The 18,147-nt window shown below is 45.2% G+C and overlaps 1 protein-coding gene across 1 annotated transcript; it reads left to right on the top strand.

The window, feature by feature from the left end:
- The first annotated feature begins 4,237 nt into the window (after positions 1-4,237).
- Positions 4,238-10,809, top strand: Wnt8a (Wnt family member 8A). Its single transcript, XM_048368273.1, has 6 exons — positions 4,238-4,305; positions 4,394-4,427; positions 4,626-4,764; positions 6,730-6,855; positions 7,725-7,867; positions 10,276-10,809. Exons 1-6 carry the CDS (start codon positions 4,238-4,240, stop codon positions 10,807-10,809), a joined length of 1,044 nt encoding a protein of 347 aa, XP_048224230.1.
- Positions 10,810-18,147: the final 7,338 nt, after the last annotated feature.

Below are 18,147 nucleotides of genomic sequence, written 5' to 3'. Positions count from 1 at the left end.
AGGGGCAAAAAAATTTTAAAAATCCCCCAAGAACAGTGCCTAGGCCCTGAGTCCTAGGCCCTGAGTTCAAGTTTCAAAGGACTAACATACCCACAGGCATACCCACACCCACAATAAAGCAACCAAGTAACAATCCAGAACTTCAGTGTCCTAGTTAGTGTCCAAGTGGAGATTTAGAATGGCTAGGGGGATAAGAAATACAATGGAGGTTTTAGAATTCTGAACTGCCCCTCCAACTTCAATCTTTCCTGTGCTAACGGTGAAGATGCAGCCTCTGTCATCTGAGCACCTCAGCCTGATGGGAGAATTTTGTCCTAATCCTTGGAGAGGTCCCTATGTGGTTGAGACTGACAAGGCAGCTTCCGGTCTGATAAAGAAACACTCCTACTGGTGGTATCACAATTCTAGACCTCAAACTCTAGTACAGAGGAGGGATTGGCACAAAAACAGGCCCAAAGATCAATGAAACAGATTAGAAGACCCAGAAATAAAGCTGTACAACTTACAGTTGCCTAATATTTGACAAGGGACCCAAAAATGTACAGTGGCGAAAAGATAGCCTCTTCAATAATTGGTGTTGAGAAAAAGGACACCCATATGTAGAAACCTAAAATTAGATTCCTGTCTGTCACTTTGTACCAGTATCAACGCAGGGTGGATCCAAGATCTCAGCGTTAGACCTGACATGAAACTTTGAAACTACTGCAAGATGAAGTAGGAGAAACATTAGAATTTATAGGCATTGGTAGGAACTTTTTAAAAAGAGTCCCAACAGCACAGCAAATGGGAGAGACTTGACAAGTAAGTTTACATCAAAATAAAAAGTTTCTGCAAGGCAAAGAACATAGTTACTAAACTAGAAAGAGCTAACAGGCTAGGAGAAAATCCTTACCATTAATATATCTGACAAAGGCCTAATATTTAAAATAGACAAGGAGCTCAAAAAATTAACACCTCTTCAAAACCTTAATAATAACAACAATAAAATTACATTTCTCTAAGAAAACCACTCCTTTCATAGGAAACTGAACATTGGCTTGCACCCGGGTCTTCCAGGCCCATGCATTCAACATTCAATACATGAAAGGCCTGGTTCTCTCCCCACACCCGGTACCTTGAATCTGAAGGGGAAATTGAAATTTTCCCTTATTTTTTATCTGTGAGGAAACTTGGCAAGTTTCTAAGGCTAAATTGAGGCCAAAGGGAAGACCAGGAGCTCAAACAGCTGTGGCATTTGGACTAGAAGTCAGCGATCTCCAGGGGTGGCGAACTTCCAGGGAAGAGGGGTGGAAACCAGAATCCCAGGGCTCTACTCAGTGTCACAGCTCAGAAGAATATGCATGGCAGCTCTTTGCTCCCTTCCCCACCTCCTTATCTAATTAACAGGCAAGTGTAACAAGTCAGGAATCCCACCCCCTCTCTTCTTGGTTTATCCAGTCACCTACCCCTCCTCCACTCTCCCCCTATTCCCTCCTCCTCCTGCTAAGCAGCCCCTTATTGCTCAAAGCCCCACAAGGAACAGCAAAAAGAAATGTGGAGAAACCAATGATTTGGGAACTTTCAGGAGAGTGTACATTAAAAAAAAAGCACATTGGTCTGGGATGCACACTTTCACGGTGGTGTGACCAGCCCTCCCAAGTGTGCTAAGACTGGCCTGGTTTCAGCAATGAAAGTCTCATGTGACCACAGAAAATCTTTTAGTCCCTGCTTATCCATGCTGGTGGGATCCAGACTGTCCTGTCCCCAACATACATATGACCCAAGTAAGTCCCTTCTCTATGGGTCTCAGTTGCCTCTTTATAAAATGGGCTCTGGTTCAAACATACTATGGTTCTATACATGGCCTCTAGGTTTCCTGTAGCTGGGCACAGAGTCATTCTGTCTATTCTTCATTGATTTCTGTCCTAGTAATTCCCAAGAACTACTGGAATCTCATCATCCTGGAAAATAGAAATGAGAAAGTAGCCTTCAGTATTACCTAGCCCCACACCTTTTCTAGTTCTGTGCATACCTTTCCAAAGGTGAATAAACTTATCCATCACATTCTTCTTACACTTTCTGCCCCACATACCATATCTCTCCTTAACTAGACAGTAAGCTACTTGACAGCTGCAGCAACCTCCAGCCTAGCCAGGTTGAAAACCTTGCCCATACCTGGAACAAACAATTATTTGACATTAAATTCCACAGGAAAGCCAAGTGTTGGTGGCTCACACCTGTAATTGTAGCTACTGTGGATGCTGAAATATGAGGATCACAGTTCAAAGCCAGCTCAGGCAGGAAAGTCCATGGAACTCTTCTCTCCAACTAATCAGAAAAAGCCAAAAGTGGTGTTGTGGCTCAAGTAGCAGCGTGCTAACCTTGAGCAAAAGAATCTCATTCCAGGGCTGAGAATGTGGCTTAGTGGCAGAGTGCTTGCCTAGTGTGCATGAAGCCCTGGGTTCAATACCTCAGTACCACATACACAGAAAAAGCTGGAAGTGGTGGGGTGTCTCAAGTGGTAGAGTGCTAGCCCTGAGCACAGAGAGGCTCAAGGACAGAGCCCAGACCCTGAGTTCAAGCCCCAGGACCAACCAAAAACAAAACAAACAAACAAAAAAGAATCTCATTCCATTTTAGAAACAGTGAGCCACCATCACCAGCAAATACCAGATTCTTAACTGGGAAAAGTAGGACTGGGAGGAAATGCCAGTAAAGCAAAGTCAGTGAGCTTTTCTCAAATGTCTTGACTTTGGGTTGTCTTTTCCCAATCAAAGAAAATTGTCAAGCAAGTTGCAGGTAGAAGGCAGAGCTTTGTGTGAGAACTTCTAGAAAAAATGAAATAGAAAAAAAAATTAAAACAGAAACCTTTGGTACATACCTGTAATTGTAGCACTTGGAGTCCAAGACAGAAAGATCTCAGCTTTGAAGCCAACCTCAGCTGTATAGTGAGGCTCTGTCTGAGAAAACAAAGCAAAACCTAACAAATTAAGAACCCAATTTCTTACTAGGTTCAATATAGTTTAAATTCATCCTTCAAACTGCTATAAACATTTCTAAGTACTCTATCTCCATACTTCTGTATTGTAACCGAAGGATGGCCATCGTTTGGAGACATTATTCCTAGCCTAATATTTAAGTGTATGGTCCTTAAAAGGCCTGAGAACTCGTTGGCGCCAGAACTCCTTTGGTGGGGAAATCACTGGGCTTCCCTGTCGCTTAGGATGCTGGGAAGTAATCTGAGTACAATGATCATCACTGGATGATGATATAAAACTGTGACTGCCCGTCTATGCTTCATCTTGAACTACTCTTCATTCCCCAGCCCTAGGAGAGAGTGCCTCAGCAACCAAACAAGGAAGACCTCTATTCCTTCTCATCACCCCCAGTCCTGCCTAATGGGCCTTCAGTCCCTGTTTCAGGCCACAGATCTTTCCTTCCTTCTTTCCTTCATTATCCAGACACTTTCTAAAATACTAAGCACACAAAATGTTTTTCTGCCTACACAGCCCACTCTCTAGCAATGAAGTGGTATTTATAAGGGGATTAAGGGTATTGTTCAGTAACAGAACCTGTGTTTAGCATGCATAAGGTCCTGGGATCCATTGCTAGCATCCCTCCTCCCCAAAGTGGTATTATTAGAAGAAAAAAAAAAGCCCACAGATTAATTTTAGATGTATAACCAATTAATCTGGAGTTGAGTCCCACAAGTCCATCACAATCATCGAGAGAAGAGGTAGGGATAGTACAATCACTTGTTTGGGTAAAGGAGAAAGAAGGGGTGGAGATTAGTGTTTCTATGATTATTCCCAGGACGAAGGATAAGGTCTCATTAATAGATAAGGACCCTGTAGCTCGTAGGGACAAGTGATCTTTGTCCAGGGTAGGGGCCTAGGCTTCTCCAGAGTGCATGATTTCTGAGAAATGGTCCTCCTCAAGCAGAATAGACTCTACTTAGTGACCTTCAAAGCAGGAGAAAGTCTTCGGCCTCTCCCAGCCTGGGAGGGAAGAGGAGCTGGCCTGGCTCGCCTGGGCGGGGCTTCCTCCAGGCTCTGGGGTGAATCCCTCCTCCTCCATCCCCATGGGGTCAGGGGCTCCTGCAGCCCTGTAAGCGAGGGACAAATGAGAAAGGCTGTTGATTTTTCTCCCTTGGCCATTCAGAATTTGCTCACATAAATACTGAGAAAGACTGCCTCTCTCCTCACTTTTCTTACTTGGCTCTGGGTGGGACTTGGTTCCCTGGGGGAGCAAGACTAGGATGGGTGACCTGTTTATGCTGTGGGCAGCGGGGGTCATGTGCTGCGCCAACCTCAGTGCTTCCGCCTGGTAAGTCCTCTTCTCTAGCCCTCCCTTCTCCCCCTGCGTCCTCACTGGCCTCCCCTTCACATAGCCTCACCTGTTTTCTTTTGGGTAGGTCAGTGAACAATTTCCTGATAACAGGTCCCAAGGTAAGATGATCTCTGCTTCCCTTTTTATACTTGTGGTTCCTACGGGGACTCTTCTGGAGAAAACGGTGGGGGTGGGGGGGGGGCGGGGGGAGGACACAGTACCATACCCTCTCATCCAGAAACCCTATGTCTTGCCTGCTGCCCCACCCCAGAAGGCCTTTGCCAGGGGGTAGCTCACAGTCCTTTTCCCTGTGCCAGGCCTATCTCACCTACACTACCAGCGTGGCTTTGGGTGCGCAGAGTGGCATTGAAGAGTGTAAGTTCCAGTTTGCTTGGGAGCGATGGAACTGCCCTGAAAATGCTCTCCAGCTCTCCACTCACAACAGGCTGAGAGGCGGTAGGTTTCTGTGGGAGCACACCTGCACAGGGGCCGCACGCCAACATGTGTAATGTGTGTGATCTGCTGACCTGTCATTCCTCACTATGTGGCATTGACTAAATTATCTTCCCTCTCTCAACTGTAGAGACAGGAGTGTCTCATTACAAATCTCAGAAATTGTTCTAGGTTTCTGTTTTTTGTTTTGTTTTAGTGCCAGTCCTGGGGCTTGGACTCAGGGCCTGAGCACTGTCCCTGGCTTGTTTTTGCCCAAGGCTAGCACTCTGCCACTTGAGCCACAGCGCCACTTCTGGCTGTTTTCCATATATGTGGTGCTTCATGTGTACAAGGCAAGCACTTATGCCACTAGGCCATATTCCCAGCCCCAGCTTTTTGTGATTAGAGATAAGAGTCTCTTAGACTTTCCTGCCTGGGCTGGCTTTGCCATGCTAAGATTTGAGCCTCTTGAGTAACTAAGATTTCAGGCATGAGCTATCTGTGCCTGGCTTGTTCTAGTTTTGGTTTTATTGTTGTTTTGGGGAAGTCATGTGGCTTGAACTCAGGGCCTAGGCACTGCCTCTGAGCTTTTCTGCTCAAGGCTAGTGCTCTACCAGTTTGAGCCACACCTCCACTTCTGGCATTTGTGCACTGCCTGCACTTGTGTTTGTACACACCTTTATTTGATTTGCACGAAATCAAATTAGTGTATTTGCAGCACCTAAAGGAGTTTTATATCTGCTCAGTTATTATAAAATCCTAGCATCAGTGAAATTGAATGATAACCTTGACTTTGCCTTGAATGGTGTGCATGTGTGAGTGCATGACATGTATGTATATAACTATAGAGTAGTTTGCATAAAAGTCATTTTTGCAGAATAGAATTGCCTAAGAAAATTTGTGGGAAAGTGAATAGAGAAGATGGGGCAGAGCTGGGTGTGGTGGCTCAAACCTGTAATGGGAGACAGACAGATCTGAAGATCTTTCTTTCACTGTTCAAGATGAGCTCCAGCAAAAAGAGGTTCACAAGACTATTTCAGCCAGTGGCTTGGCTGGGCACAGGGCCTGTCATCCCCAATGACATAGGGAAGCATAAGTAGAAGGATCACAGCCCATGCCAGCCTGGGCATAAAGCAAAAGCCCACCTAGAAAATAACCAAGGTAGCAGACACCAATGCTTCAGGCCTGTAATCTTAGCTATTCAGGAAGCTAAGATCCAGAGGATGGCAGTTTGAAGCCAGCCTGGGCAGAAAAGTCTGTTAGAGACATCTCCAAAATAAGCAAAAAAAAAAAGCAGCAGCAATGGCAGAGTGGTTTAGTAGAATGTCTGCCTCGCAAGCCCAAGGCCCTGAGTTGAAACCCCTGTTCTGCTGAAGGGGTGGGGAGAGGTAGAAGCAGAAACAATTATCTCCCCACATTCCTGACATGGTACAAACACAGAATAGGGATATGCTAAAGGATACATGATGCAGGTAAAAAAAAAAATTAGGAAAGAGCTCAGAGGGCCTGTCTAGCAAGCATGAAGTCCTGAGTTTAAACATCAATACCACCACCACCAAAAATAAAAATAAAAAATGATAAGAGCTTAGTAACAGAAGCCATAATCCTTATGATGATCACATAGTCCAGGAAATGTGTGTTTTTTCTTTCCTAAGTCAGCCTCATGGCCTTTCATCTCTCGATCTGTGGACAGAGGTCTAGCCGGATTTCAAGAGAGCAGGGTCATGATCTCAACACCATGACCGGAAGGAGTGGTCTGGTCTCCTCATTCTGTCTCTGGGTTTTAACTTCTCCATCTGTAGCATGGAGATGCCCAGAATTTCTTTTTTGAATTGAGGAGGCTGGAAAGGCATGCACTGTTCTCCAAGGAGATCATCCTTTTAAGCCCAAAGGAGGTTACAGTGTGCACGCGTGAGAGGTTTTCCCTAAGCCTCTGCTTCACATCATTGAGGACCAATTTTTTAGTTAGTTCCCTCTTTCTCTCCAAAGCCACTAAGGAGACTTCCTTCATTCATGCTATCAGCTCTGCTGGAGTCATGCACACCATCACCAAGAACTGTAGCATGGGTGACTTTGAAAACTGTGGCTGTGATGAGTCAAAAAATGGAAAAACAGGTAAGCTGGGTTTTCAGATAGGAGTAGGGAGAGGGGAGGGGCTGCAGGGCTAAGTGGCTAAGGGTCACAGTTCCTCAGGTCCCTGTCTGTACTCCCACCGTCTGTTCACGTGTGGGAGCTCCTGGATCAAGATTCTTAAGAATTGAGACTGGGTCAGTAAGTCCCAGGACTATTAGCAGGTAGCTCTAAAAACAACAGTGGGTTGGGAATTAAAATGTTTACAAGCCCAAGAACGTTTAATGTTAGCCTTAGTGTTAGAATGCCTTGTTTGCAGACCTAAGAAACTCAGGTTTGTCACTAGTAAAGATGAGACTCTAACAAGCACATTGTAGAATAACGGTGTAGGGTCCCAGAATAGCTGAGATGTGGTAAACCTTGGCAATCGTCTAGGCCAGTCCAGTATACCTACCTGGGCTGGGATGTAGAAGACCTATTGGTGAGCTGAGAAGTGCCAGCAGTGGGTTTTGGGAGCAAGACTCTCTCCACCCAACCCAAGCACCTAGCTGATCTTCAGTTATTGCCTTCTACCTTCCCAGGGCTCTTGGGATGGTTTGATTGTGTCATCCAAAAATATTGTGGGGGCTGGGGATATGGCCTAGTGGCAAGAGTGCCTGCCTCATATACATGAGGCCCTGGGTTCGATTCCCCAGCACCACATATACAGAAAATGGCCAGAAGTGGCGCTGTGGCTCAAGTGGCAGAGTGCTAGCCTTGAGCAAAAAGAAGCCAGGGACAGTGCTCAGGCCCTGAGTCCAAGCCCCAGGACTGGCCAAAAAAAAAAAAAAAAAAAAACAACAAAAATATTGTGAATCTTCTTCTGGGACTTAGCAGGGAGCTGTATGCAGAACTTATTCTTTCCTTATGTATAGGAGGCCATGGCTGGATCTGGGGAGGCTGCAGCGACAATGTGGAATTTGGGGAAAGAATCTCCAAACTCTTTGTGGACAGTTTGGAGAAGGGAAAGGATGCCAGAGCCCTGATGAATCTACACAACAACAGGGCCGGCAGGCTGGTGGGTATAGGAGTTGGCCAATGTTGGCAACAGCTTCACATCTAGACCTTCAAAGCTTACCGAGAGCTGCCTCATGTTTCATCCCTACAACCATCCAGCAAGACAGACAGCTACTCCCATTCTCTGGATAACAAAGCCGGTTGGTTAGGTCTAGGCCCAGCCAGGCAATGAACTCAGATCCTCTGGCCCTGTTCTCCTCTTCCTAAAGCTAAGGCTTTCTTCCTCCTCACAGGCAGTTTTCTTAGGACATAGAGCAATAGACAATCAAGATTTTGCTTCCATGAATTAAAATGATAACCACATGTTCTAGAACATTAATATTATTTTCTAGCTTCATGTTCTAAAAATCTGTCGGGCTGTGAAATATTGAGACTGATGAAAGCTTCATTGAGTGAGAGTCTCTTCTCTCCTAAGACTTCTGATAGGAGAGTATTTGAACTCAAATCTGGAAGCAAACTGGAGTAAAAAAATAAAATCACAGAAATGTCCTGGTGAATCTGTACCTAGATTTCAAGGTTGTCCAGGGTAAGGGGATCAGACTCCAGGAGCTCCCTTTCCTCTGAAAGAGGGTCTAGAGGTTGAATACTCAAGCTCCCAGCTTCAAGGCAGTAAAACAGTATCAGTGACCACATTTTCTTCTCTAATTGTCCAAGTACTTCCTTGATAATTCTATTCAACTCCTCTCTATCTCCTCTGACTCTCTCCCTCTCCCTACCCCCCTCCCTCTGAAAAGAACCGAACCCAAGGCTTTATGCTAGGCAAGTGTTTTCCAAAGTCACCTCTTATTCCAGTTGGTCTGGTAGAAAAAACTGCTTTTATTCTTTTTTCTTTTTGTCTTTTCTTTTTAGGTACTGGGGTACGAACTCAGGAAGTTGCACTTGCCAGGCAAATGCTTTGCTACTGAGCTATATCCTGGCCTGAGAAAACTGCTCTTTAAAGGGCTGGGATGTAGCTCAGTGGCAAAGCGCTTGCCTAGAAAGTTCAACGTCCTGGGTTCAGTCCCCAGTACCAAAAAGCAAAAGACAAAAAACTACAGTTAAAAAAATAATGGAGGGCTGGGAATATGGCCTAGTGGCAAGAGTGCTTGCCTCGTATACATGAAGCCCTGGGTTCGATTCCTCAGCACCACACATATAGAAAAAGCCAGAAGTGGTGCTGTGGCTCAAGTGGTAGAGTGCTAGCCTTGAGCAAAAAGAAGCCAGGGACAGTGCTCAGGCCCTGAGTTCAAGGCCCAGGACTGGCAAAATAATAATAATAATAATAGAGCCCAACACTGGTGGTTCACTCCTACAGTCCTATCTACTCGAGAGGCTGAGATCTGAGGATCACAGTTCAAAGACAGTCCAGGCAGGAAAGTCCAAGAGACTCTTTATCTCCAATTAACCAACAGAAAACCAGAAGTAGCACTGTGGCTCAAAGTAGTAGAGCACTAGCCTAGAGCTAAAGAGCTCAGGGACAGCGCCCAGGCCCTGAGTTCAAACCCCACAACTAACACCACCACCACCACCAATAAGTAATAATACTAATAGAAAGAAGCTGGGTACCAGTGGCTCCTGCCTGTAACCCTAGCTACTCAGAAGGCTGAGATCTGAGGATTGAAGTCCAAAGTCAGCCGAGACAGACAAAACCAAGAGACTCTTATCTCTACTAGCCAGCAAAAAATCCATGAGTGGAAGTGTGGTTCAAGTGGTAGAGCAATTGCCTTGGAGTAGAGGAGAGAAGCCTAAGAATAGTGCCCATCCTTTGAGTTCAAGCCCCAGTACCAGTACACAAGAAAAAATTCTGCCTGGGATGTGGCTAAAGTGCTTGCCTAATAAGCGTGAGCCCTAAATTAACTCTCCAGTCTAAACAACAACAAACATTACACATACAAAGAGATAAACAGGGGCTGGGGATATAGCCTAGTGGCAAGAGTGCCTGCCTCGGATACACGAGGCCCTAGGTTTGATTCCCCAGCACCACATATACAGAAAACGGCCAGAAGTGGCGCTGTGGCTCAAGTGGCAGAGTGCTAGCCTTGAGTGGGAAGAAGCCAGGGACAGTGCTCAGGCCCTGAGTCCAAGGCCCAGGACTGGCCAAAAAAAAAAAAAAAAGAGATAAACAAACAAGCAAACCTACTCCACAAGTGATGAGTTGGGCCTGGAATCCTAGATTTCCTGATTCTAATGACCATTTTGCACATTGTACGAGGTCTCCATCAAAATCAGAGAGAATGACTTAAAATCCCCATTATCAGGCCTTTAAACCCCTGGTCTTAGTTTTGTTTTGTTTTTTTAATGAACCTCTTCCATCATCCTATGCTTCACCTAAGCCACAAAAGCACAGCTATAAAACATTCCATTGCACTTCTAGCCATCGGCCTTCCTCACCAAGAGCCCTTCATGCTTTTGTGTTCTCTCTCTCTGAAGGCAGTGAGAGCCACCATGAAAAGGACTTGCAAATGTCACGGCATCTCAGGGAGCTGCAGCATCCAGACGTGTTGGTTGCAGCTAGCAGACTTCCGGGAGATGGGAGACTACCTAAAGGCCAAGTATGAGCAGGCACTGAAAATTGAGATGGATAAGCGTTGGCTAAGGGCTGGGAACAGCGCGGAGGGTGGCTGGGCTCCCACCGAGGCCTTCCTTCCCAGCGCCCAGGAGGAGTTGATCTTTTTAGAGGAATCTCCAGACTACTGTGCCCGCAACACCAGCCTGGGCATCTACGGCACAGAGGGCCGCGAGTGCCTACAGAACAGCCGAAACACATCCCGATGGGAGCTGCAACGCAACTGTGGGCGCTTGTGCACCGAGTGCGGGCTGCAGGTGGAAGAGAGGCGGACTGAGGCCACGAGGAGCTGCAACTGCAAGTTTCAGTGGTGCTGCACAGTCAAGTGTGACCGGTGCAGGCAGGTTGTGAACAAGTATTACTGTACACATTTCCCAGGAAGCAAGGACAGTGCCTGATAACTCCTCACCAACTCACCTGCTCAGTCGCATAACAGGGGAGAGGCACACGGCTGCTCTCTTGGAGGGAGTAGGCATGGGAAAACAACTGGAAAATCACAGGGTTGGATTGTGGGTCTCATGGTATTTGCTACAGATGAAGAGAGGCCCAAGACTGTGTAGTACATTTTTGGCAGAGCTGGAATTGGAATGTGGGCCTCCTGGCTTCTAGAACCAATCTTTCCTGTAAGTTACTGCCTTGTCTTTGTCCATATACTTAATGCAGCTTGCTAGAAAGGAGAGGTTGTTGAAGTGCCAGACTTTGAAGTCAGGCCCCATTGTACCACGTGAACCCCATTTTAGAATTGAACCCTGAGCCAATCAGATTTGTACCTGTGTTCTAATCTTGCTTGCTTGCACACCTGATTGTTGTTACTTTGTTCTTTGCCTTTATAAGCCCTGTGTAATCACAGCTCGGGGCTCCCTCCTAACCTCCGCTGTATCGGTGGGTAGGACGAGGCCTGAGTTGCAGCTCGCTTAAATAAAGCCTTGCCTTGCTTTTGCATTTCGGAATGTCTGAGTCTCGGTGGTCTTCTTGGTGGTGGTTTCGCGACTTGGCACAACATTAGGGTTTCGTCCGGGATGGCCCCAGAGACCCCCGAGACCCCAGACTCCGAAGGTAAGAAAATAGCGCTGTTCATTTTGTGTGTCTGTGTCTGTGTGATTTGTAGTTTTGTTTTCTGTTTTGGCCAGCCACCTGAATCTGAACCTGTAGGTAGTGAAGGACCAGCCGGAGTGGACATGCTCGTATGGGCAGTCCTGGAGGACTTGGGGAACGCCTCAAGCCCTCCACGGGGGCTCAGGCTTCCCACTACCACCCTGAACCTGAAGGACTGGACCGGGAGGCCCTTCTAATGGGTGCCCGTCCAGTCCACTCTATATTTGGGGTTGTCTGGTCCGCTCCTACACAGGAACGAGAGAGAGAGAGCCTCAAGACTGTGTGGTCTGCCCTCTCACAGGGGCAGGAGAGACTCAGTGAGACAGTGTGGTCTGCCCCCTCACAGGGGCAGGAGAGACACAGTGAGACTGTGTGGTCTGCCTCCTCCCAGGGGCAGGAGAGACACAGTCAAACCTGTAAGCCGCGGCTCCCTAAGTCTGTAAGTGTTGTCTGGTCTTTGTGCCTGTGATTATTTTTGTGTGTTTCTTTCTTGTGCTGTGCCTGACTGACAAACGGATGATGGGGAACGTTCCTTCCACTCCCCTGGACTTGACTTTAGCTCACTGGAAAGATGTACAGGTGACAGCCCACAATCAATCAATCAGTGAGAGTGTCTGCAAAAAAGAACTCTAGGGGGACCCCCACCCAGCCTTCTTAAGCAGAAAATTGTTTGGTATGCTAAAATGTTTTACTAAAACTATCAAGCCCTGGAAAATGAGGCTGGAGAATGCTAAACTCATTTGTGAAAGGTTTTTGTCTTAAAATGTACGGCCGATGCTTATTCTGCGCGCTCTAAGATCTTTTGAAAATGTATGTGTGTGTGCATGTGTGAGTGTGAACATGTTCAAGACTGCAGTATGATGCAAAACTAAGTTTAAGTTTAAATTCAAATGGTCATCAAGTTTGGGCATTACCAAATGCTTTAAAGGTATTATTGCATTGTTTTAAAGAGGAACTAGAGTTATAAAAGGATTTCTCAGGGTTCTTTAATTAAAATTTTTAAAAAATCAGAGCTAAGTGTCAGAAACTTGGATTTAAAAGGATATATATATACATATATATGTATATGTATATGTATATATATATTAAACTAATGGGGATAGAAGTAAACTCTCATTAACTCTATGTATGCAGGAAGAAAAGGCAAAATGGGCCAATGTTTCTCACTAATATATTGGAAAGCTGAATGGATAAGTATTTCTAATTGTAATTCTTGCATTAAGGAAAAATTCAAAGGTCTTCATGCCATGCAGTAACTGGGACTGAAGAAAAAAAAAAAAAAAGAGGCTCTTTTGAAACAAACAGCCCGTAGGCAAAGGGCAGCACCTGGTTTCAGAATGCCTGTGAGCTTCAGTTTTTCTGATTCAGATAAAAGCTAAAATGTTGTGTTAGTGTTAAAAAGGCTTTGGAAATCAAGAATACATTTCTAGATAAGAAATTTGGAAGTAAAATTGTCCTAAATAATTATTGCAAAGTGAGAAAAGGAGAATTATGGCTACCAAAATGTTTAATTGCCATTCCAGCTTCTTTGTATGTTTTTTTGTAACAGTTTCCAGCAGGCCCACAGAGAAGCACAGGTGATTCCTACAAGTTTGTCGAAATCTAATACTGACCCTTAATAAGTTCCAGGTAAGAGAGCATGCTTAAAAACTACTTCTGTGTGGACCACCTTGTTGCTTCTAATTGGAGTAAAGTGGCCCCTTGTAAGACTCACTGATCTGAATCTGCGGTTCGAAGCCAGCCCGGGCAAAGAAAGGTCCCTGTGGGAGACTTGTCTCTAATCAGCCAGCAGAGTGCTGGGAACGGAGTTGTGTGGAGCTCAAAGTGGTAGGGTGCTAGTCTTGAGCTGGAGAGCTGGGGGACAGCGCTCAGGCCCTGAGTCCAAGTCCAGTGGAAAGTCACTCGTCCTGGGCCAAAAGTGATGGAGCATCCAGAGGCAGTAAGCCACTGCTTGGATGGCAGAGATGGTGTCAGATCCTAGAGTCACTATTGTTTGGCCTTTCAAAAGTTAATCAAAGCCGGGAAGTCCTGGAAGAATAGTTCATAAGCATGCCTTTCCAATGCCCATGTCTGTCTACTGGGCAGGAACTTGCCAGTCATCTGTGATAGTGGTTAGTAAGGGTAAGTTTGTCAAATGAGAGGATAGTTTAAAATCTCAACCCCCCGCATTTACTCAAAGCTCTGACTGGCAGTGAGAATTTTAAGCTGATACATCTGTTTAGTAAAGAAAGCTTGTAGACCTGAGATTGTGTCCATATTGAGATCTGTTAAAGGCCTGCAAAGGTATATTGTTAAAAATTGCAAGACCTGTCAGCTTGCCAATGCCCCCAATCAACAGATTACTAAAGGAGCTCGCCTCTGTCGGGATAGGCCAGGCGTGTATTGGGAAGTAGATTTCACAGAAATTACAAATATTTGCTAGTTTTTGTAGACACCTTTTCAGGATGGGTTGAAGCCTATCCAACAAAGCATGAGACCGCGAATGTAGTGGCTAAGAAGATCCTGGAAGAAATCCTACCCAGGTATGGCTTCCCATCCACCACTGGGTCAGATAACGGACCGGCCCTCATCTCAAAAGTAAGTCAGGGAATAGCCGCCGCACTGGGGATGGATTGGAAATTGCATTGTGCTTATAGACCCCAGAGCTCAGGACAGGTAGAGAAAATGAATCGGACTCTAAAAGAAACCTTAACTAAACTGGCCTTAGAGACTGGTGCAGACTCCTTCCTTTTGCTCTGCTTAGAGTAAGAAATTCTCCCTATCAGCTTGGCTTTACTCCTTTTGAAATGATGTATGGGTACCCCCCGCCCATTAGCCCTAGCCTTCAGACTGAATTGCTTGCTGATTTGGATGATGCTGAATTTTTGTGTAAATTCGATTATTTGCAGCTTGTGCACAAGAATATGTGACCCCAACTTAAGGCATTATATGATTCTGCTTCTGTCCCTACCCCCCATTTATTAAGACCAGGGGACTGAAATCCTTAGAACCACGGTGGAAGGAACCCTAGACGGCATCGCCACTTGGGTTCATTGCTTCCTCGCCAGGCCAGCTGACCCCTTTGCCCTGGACGACGACTACCGTGGTGGAACATGGGAGGTCTCCAAGCACCCAACTCAGCCGCTTCGCCTTCGCCTCAAGAAAAGAAAGTTAGACTGAATATTGTTATAATTTTCTTTTTGCCTTCTTTCCTTACTACCCTGGCTAGTGTTGATGTTATTTTGGCAGCTCACTCCAAAGTGAGGTGACCCCCTTATTTTAGGTAGTTTTGGGCTTGCTCAGGAATACGGGTATAGCCACCCGACCCTTAGAGCACAGCTGAGAAGTTTATGTATTATTTTGTTGCTTACATTTGGATACTAAACACTATACAGAAAATGGTAAGTCTGTATAGCTGAAAGTTAATTTTCAGTTTGCAGTAATCCTGCAGTCCCTTGGTAAAGTAGACTAAGGTTATAGGTTCCTGGCTAGGTAAGGTCATCGCCCCTGAGTCAGCCTGAAGAAGTTACAGAAGATGGATGATCTTCACCCATCAGCCCCCCTTTAAAACCAAGGGACCAGAGTTGTTTTTGGGAAGATGAGGCAAGATAAACTAGAGGCATGCAAAACAGAGGTACAGAGACTATTCTTGTAAGAAATGGTGACAAGCCTTTTGGTTACTACTTTGGGCCCTACTGGCCCATGCCTTACCTCTATATCATCCCCTAGACATGCAAGCCATTGAAATGGACAGAATGGAGCCATGATTGGCTCCCAAGGTACCAACAAGAAAAAGGGGGAAATGAAGTGCCAGACTTTGAAGTCAGGCCCCATTGTACCACGTGAACCCCATTTTAGAATCGAACCCTGAGCCAATCAGATTTGTACCTGTGTTCTAATCTTGCTTGCTTGCACACCTGATTGTTGTTACTTTGTTCTTTGCCTTTATAAGCCCTGTGTAATCACAGCTCGGGGCTCCCTCCTAACCTCCGCTGTATCGGTGGGTAGGACGAGGCCTGAGTTGCAGCTTGCTTAAATAAAGCCTTGCCTTGCTTTTGCATTTCGGAATGTCTGAGTCTCGGTGGTCTTCTTGGTGGTGGTTTCGCGACTTGGCACAACATTGTTTGGGTGTCCATCTCGAGAGAAACTCTCAAAGTATTTGTTCCTTTAAGTTTCAGACCATGTCCCACCCAGCTGTGCTTCTGGGAATGAGAAAGACACAAAAATGAGAGTTCTGTTTAGATTGTTCAGTTCTGTTCTGGAACAAGCTTCCCCCACTCTGCAAGCCATGTGAAGATCAGTAAGGCAGAGAACATTCACCTCCGGTCTGGGAGGCTTTCTCTGTGGTGGGCTTTCACCTGAGTATGCACTTTTGAAAAGTTCTCCCATGCAAGGCATTTCCCAGCTCATAAACTACCTCTGGAATGGAAGCGAAGGAATGGTCACAGTAAGTGAACAAGTGACCTTAATTTACAATATCCTACAAAAGGGGTTTTCCCCAGAGAGCTATCAAACATCTCTATTTTGTTATTTTCCCAGATGGGGAACTCAGTTTTATTTATTTATTTTTTTTGCCAGTCCCGGGCCTTGGACTCAGGGCCTGAGCACTGTCCCTGGCTTCTTCCCGCTCAAGGCTAGCACTCTGCCACTTGAGCCACAGCGCCGCTTCTGGCCGTTTTCTGTATATGTGGTGCTGGGGAATCGAACCTAGGGCCTCGTGTATCCGAGGCAGGCACTCTTGCCACTAGGCTATATCCCCAGCCCCAGTTTTATTTTTGTAATAAACACTTCTAGGATATGTCCAGCTGAAACATTTTATCACTGCCTTTAGAAACCTTAGAATCAGAAAGGAAGTTGGGCAAGAAGAAAGAAGAGGTGGAGGAAGGGAAGAGGAAGTTCTGCTTCTGGGTCCCATTTAAACACCAATATGAACAGGAAACCAGGCACTGACACACAAGAAAACCATACAGACTCAAGGATTTTAGAAGGTGTTATTTTAATTGAACCTAAGCAATTTGAGGAATAGGGAAGCCCTTTGAACTTGAGCCATATTCAATCAAAGTGTATTTGTGCTTTTAACTTGCACTTCCTAAGGTGTCCCCACATTGAGTCCTGGGCCTCACGGCAAGAGACTAAGTTGTGGTTTCTACTTCCTTCATTTACATCTTCCTATAGAAATCATTGGGAGAGGGCTGGGGATATGGCCTAGTGGCAAGAGTGCCTGCCTCATATACATGAGGCCCTGGGTTCGATTCCCCAGCACCACATATACAGAAAATGGCCAGAAGTGGCGCTGTGGCTCAAGTGGCAGAGTGCTAGCCTTGAGCAAAAAGAAGCCAGGGACAGTGTTCAGGCCCTGAGTCCAAGCCCCAGGACTGGCAAAAAAAAAAAAAAAAAAAAGAAGAAGAAATCATTGGGAGAGAGGACATTTCCGGTAAGGACCTGCACTCTTGGCCACTGGTTTCTTACATCTGAGTATCTCAGCCTTGGGAATCTCTCTTAATAGGCCTGGTTCCCTAATCACTGATTACCAAGAGTGAGGAAATAATCCCCTAGTTTATTGCTTTGAGTAAAACAAGTTAAATGTTCCACTGTAAGATAAACTAGCTAAACATGAGCCATATCATAGACTATTTGCTGCTAAAATAATAGTCTTGAGAAATCTTTAGTAAATAGAAAAAAGCACATCATATTACAAAATAGTGTGTTCAGGATGAATCAATTTTGTTTTTAAAAATATGAACATAATGTCAGGAGCTGGTGGCTCATGCCTATAATTGTAGGTACGTTGGAGGATGAGATCTGAGGATTCTGGTTCAAAGCCAACTCAGGCAGAAAAGTCTGGGAGACTCTTGTCTCCAATATACCACCAACAAAAAGCCAAAAGAGGAGTTGTGGCTCAAGTGATAGAAGCTCAGGGCCAGTATCTGGCCCTGAGTTCAAGCCCCAGGAACCTTGCCCCCCAACACACAAAATGAACATAGTCGCCATCATGTAATGCCAACATCCTTTTCCTGTTTTTCTTACTTCTGTCTAAATGAACAAAATTTTGTCATCAGAAAATGCGTGATTTTTAAGTGCTTAAAGATGGTTTTTAAATTTATTTTAGTGATCAAGTGAAATGTTCATAAAGGAAGTCAGCATCTTAGGAGAAACTACAAGCAGGTGCTTCAGAAGTTCACCCTATTACTTCTAGTGCATTTTAAACCACCATGCATATATAGTTAGACCCCAGTGGCTCACACTTGTAATCCAGCTACTGTGGAGACACAGGCTGCCATCTCAATCAATAATTGAAATTGACGATGGGCATCTGTCATCCTAATTATATGGAGAGTGTAAATAAGCAGACTGTAGTCTGGGCTGGCCTGGGCATGCATGAGAAAGCCTATTCAGGAAAAAAAGGAAGGCAGAAAAAGGGCTGAGAAGTGTGGCTCAAGCAGTATGTTAAGGATATAAACAAAAGGTTTTCCTTATATCCTACCTTCAAAGGAAGGGATTTAAAAAACATACTGTAGTAGTGACAGAGAAAGACAGTGTGGTATGAGACAGTGTAATGGAAGGAAGGAATATAAGAGACATTAAGGGAAAAAAATTAAATTTTGAAAAGGCAACCAAAAGAAATTATTTCCATGGGACTTAGAGAGAAAGAAAACATAAAA

Source organism: Perognathus longimembris, chromosome 19 (genome assembly GCF_023159225.1).
Source record: "Perognathus longimembris pacificus isolate PPM17 chromosome 19, ASM2315922v1, whole genome shotgun sequence".
Taxonomy (NCBI): Eukaryota; Metazoa; Chordata; class Mammalia; order Rodentia; family Heteromyidae; genus Perognathus; species Perognathus longimembris.
This window is presented reverse-complemented; position numbering and strand designations above follow the sequence as displayed.

Excerpts from the sequence above, each read along its gene's own strand:
- Wnt8a (XM_048368273.1), top strand. The coding sequence starts at position 4,238 with ATGGGTGACCTGTTTATGCTGTGGGCAGCGGGGGTCATGTGCTGCGCC. Across the intron at positions 4,765-6,729 it reads TCACAACAGGCTGAGAGGCG|CCACTAAGGAGACTTCCTTC; the intron begins GTAGGTTTCTGT and ends TTCTCTCCAAAG. Across the intron at positions 7,868-10,275 it reads ACAACAGGGCCGGCAGGCTG|GCAGTGAGAGCCACCATGAA; the intron begins GTGGGTATAGGA and ends CTCTCTCTGAAG.